The sequence below is a fragment of the Coptis chinensis genome, chromosome 5 (genome assembly GCF_015680905.1).
Source record: "Coptis chinensis isolate HL-2020 chromosome 5, ASM1568090v1, whole genome shotgun sequence".
In the NCBI taxonomy this organism is placed as follows: Eukaryota; Viridiplantae; Streptophyta; class Magnoliopsida; order Ranunculales; family Ranunculaceae; genus Coptis; species Coptis chinensis.
The window spans coordinates 54,939,344-54,940,924 of record NC_141460.1 but is presented as its reverse complement, the minus strand read 5'-3'; the positions used below and the strand labels follow the sequence as shown (position 1 = coordinate 54,940,924).

General features: G+C 46.4%; 1 protein-coding gene across 1 annotated transcript; it reads right to left on the bottom strand.

Annotated features, from left to right (window-relative positions):
- Positions 1-219: 219 nt before the first annotated feature.
- On the bottom strand, positions 220-894 carry LOC147498002 (uncharacterized). Its single transcript, XM_086563096.1, has one exon. The coding sequence runs from the start codon at positions 892-894 to the stop codon at positions 220-222; it is 675 nt and encodes a 224-aa protein (XP_086419222.1).
- Positions 895-1,581: the final 687 nt, after the last annotated feature.

Genomic DNA, 1,581 nt, shown 5'->3' with positions numbered 1-1,581 from the left:
GTATGTGGCAATCCAAACCTACAAATTATATTCTCCCACAGAAACTTGTTCACATTTTCTTCCTTGACTTGTTGCAGTGCCACTCCTTCCACCCACTTTGTAAAATAATCGGTCGCTGCCAACATAAATCTCCTCTTGCCGCTTGTTGTTGGCAGAGGCCCTACTATATCCTTCGCCCACATGGCGAACGGCCACAGACTAAACACACTGTGCAGTGGTTCAGCTGGAGCCTACTATATCCTCTTGCCCCTTGATTTCATATGTTCCACCCTTCGTGGGAAAGCGGATCACCTGGTAATACGTCGATGGAATGGCCTTCATTTCATGAATCCATTTTCTCCCTAAAATCGCATTATATTGTGAACCAGTGTCCACCACCATGAAGCTAGTGAATACAGTCACCGGACCTGCTGTCACAGGGAGCGTTAACTCCCCAACGAGCTCTGTCATACTGTCGTTGAACCCATATAGATTGGTTTGCGGAGCCTTCAACTGGTTTCGGTCGATGTTCATCTCCTCCATGGCCCCTTTGAATAACAAATCCACTGAACTGCCGCAGTTTATCAACACCCTTCGAACCAAGTAATTCCCCATTGCTATGGTAATTACCAAGGCATCCTCATGCGGCGAAATTACCGACTCTAAATCCTTCAGGGTGAACATTATACTCCCGTCTATCATCGCGGCTCCACTCATTAACCACAGTATGCTCACCACCTCACTCACCTGTTGTAGACTTGCTGCCCTTCTTATCTTATCCCTGTGTGTATTCCTACCCAGCGTCTCTCCACTGAAAATGACATTGATGGTACCCAAAATTCTAGCCGGGGCTGGCACTCTCTCAGCTTGGTGTACTTCGGCGACAAACTCTCTGAGCATTCCTTTTTCAATCATCCTTTCTACTAGCCATTTCAAGGCGTAACACTCATTTGTAGCATGGTTTCTGACTTGATGATACTCGTAGAATGGTTTCCCTTCTATCTCCCGTGGGATACTTCGCGGCCCCTCATAATACTGGTTCCCCTTAATTAGAGGCAAGATTTCCTCTAAAGGTCTGCTAAGAGGCGTCTGTTCCAACTCACGGTATGGCTTCCTCTCCCGTATGTCCCTTCTACCCCGATCTCCTGTCCTCTACGGACCTCGGCTCTCCCCTTTGTACGACCCCCTCTCCTTGTCCTCTATCTTTCTTTTACCCTTTCGATCATCCCTCTCAACCTCTTGCACTGCTTTTCCCGATTTCTTCTATTCCTTTGCAGTTCTCTGCATTATATCCTCATATCATATGTATTTTTCTACTTTCGGGTATAGTGCGTGCAAAGTAGTAATTTCAATTTTGGAGACCGACTCATGGAATCTCGTTCCTGACCTCAATCCGTGCTGGAAAGCTATGACCGCTGTATGCTCATCCAAGTTTTCCACTCTTAGCGTCTCTTCCTTGAATCTACATAAAAACTCCCTTAACGATTCTGCGGACCTTTGTTTAATATTGAATAGAGCCGCGATATCGACCACCCTTCTCTTCTGGTGAATGAAGTGGTCGATAAATGAGCGCTCCAATTCTTCAAACACTTTGATGCTCCG

Bases quoted from the DNA above. Each gene is read 5' to 3' on its own strand.
- LOC147498002 (XM_086563096.1), bottom strand. From the start codon at position 894: ATGATTGAAAAAGGAATGCTCAGAGAGTTTGTCGCCGAAGTACACCAA.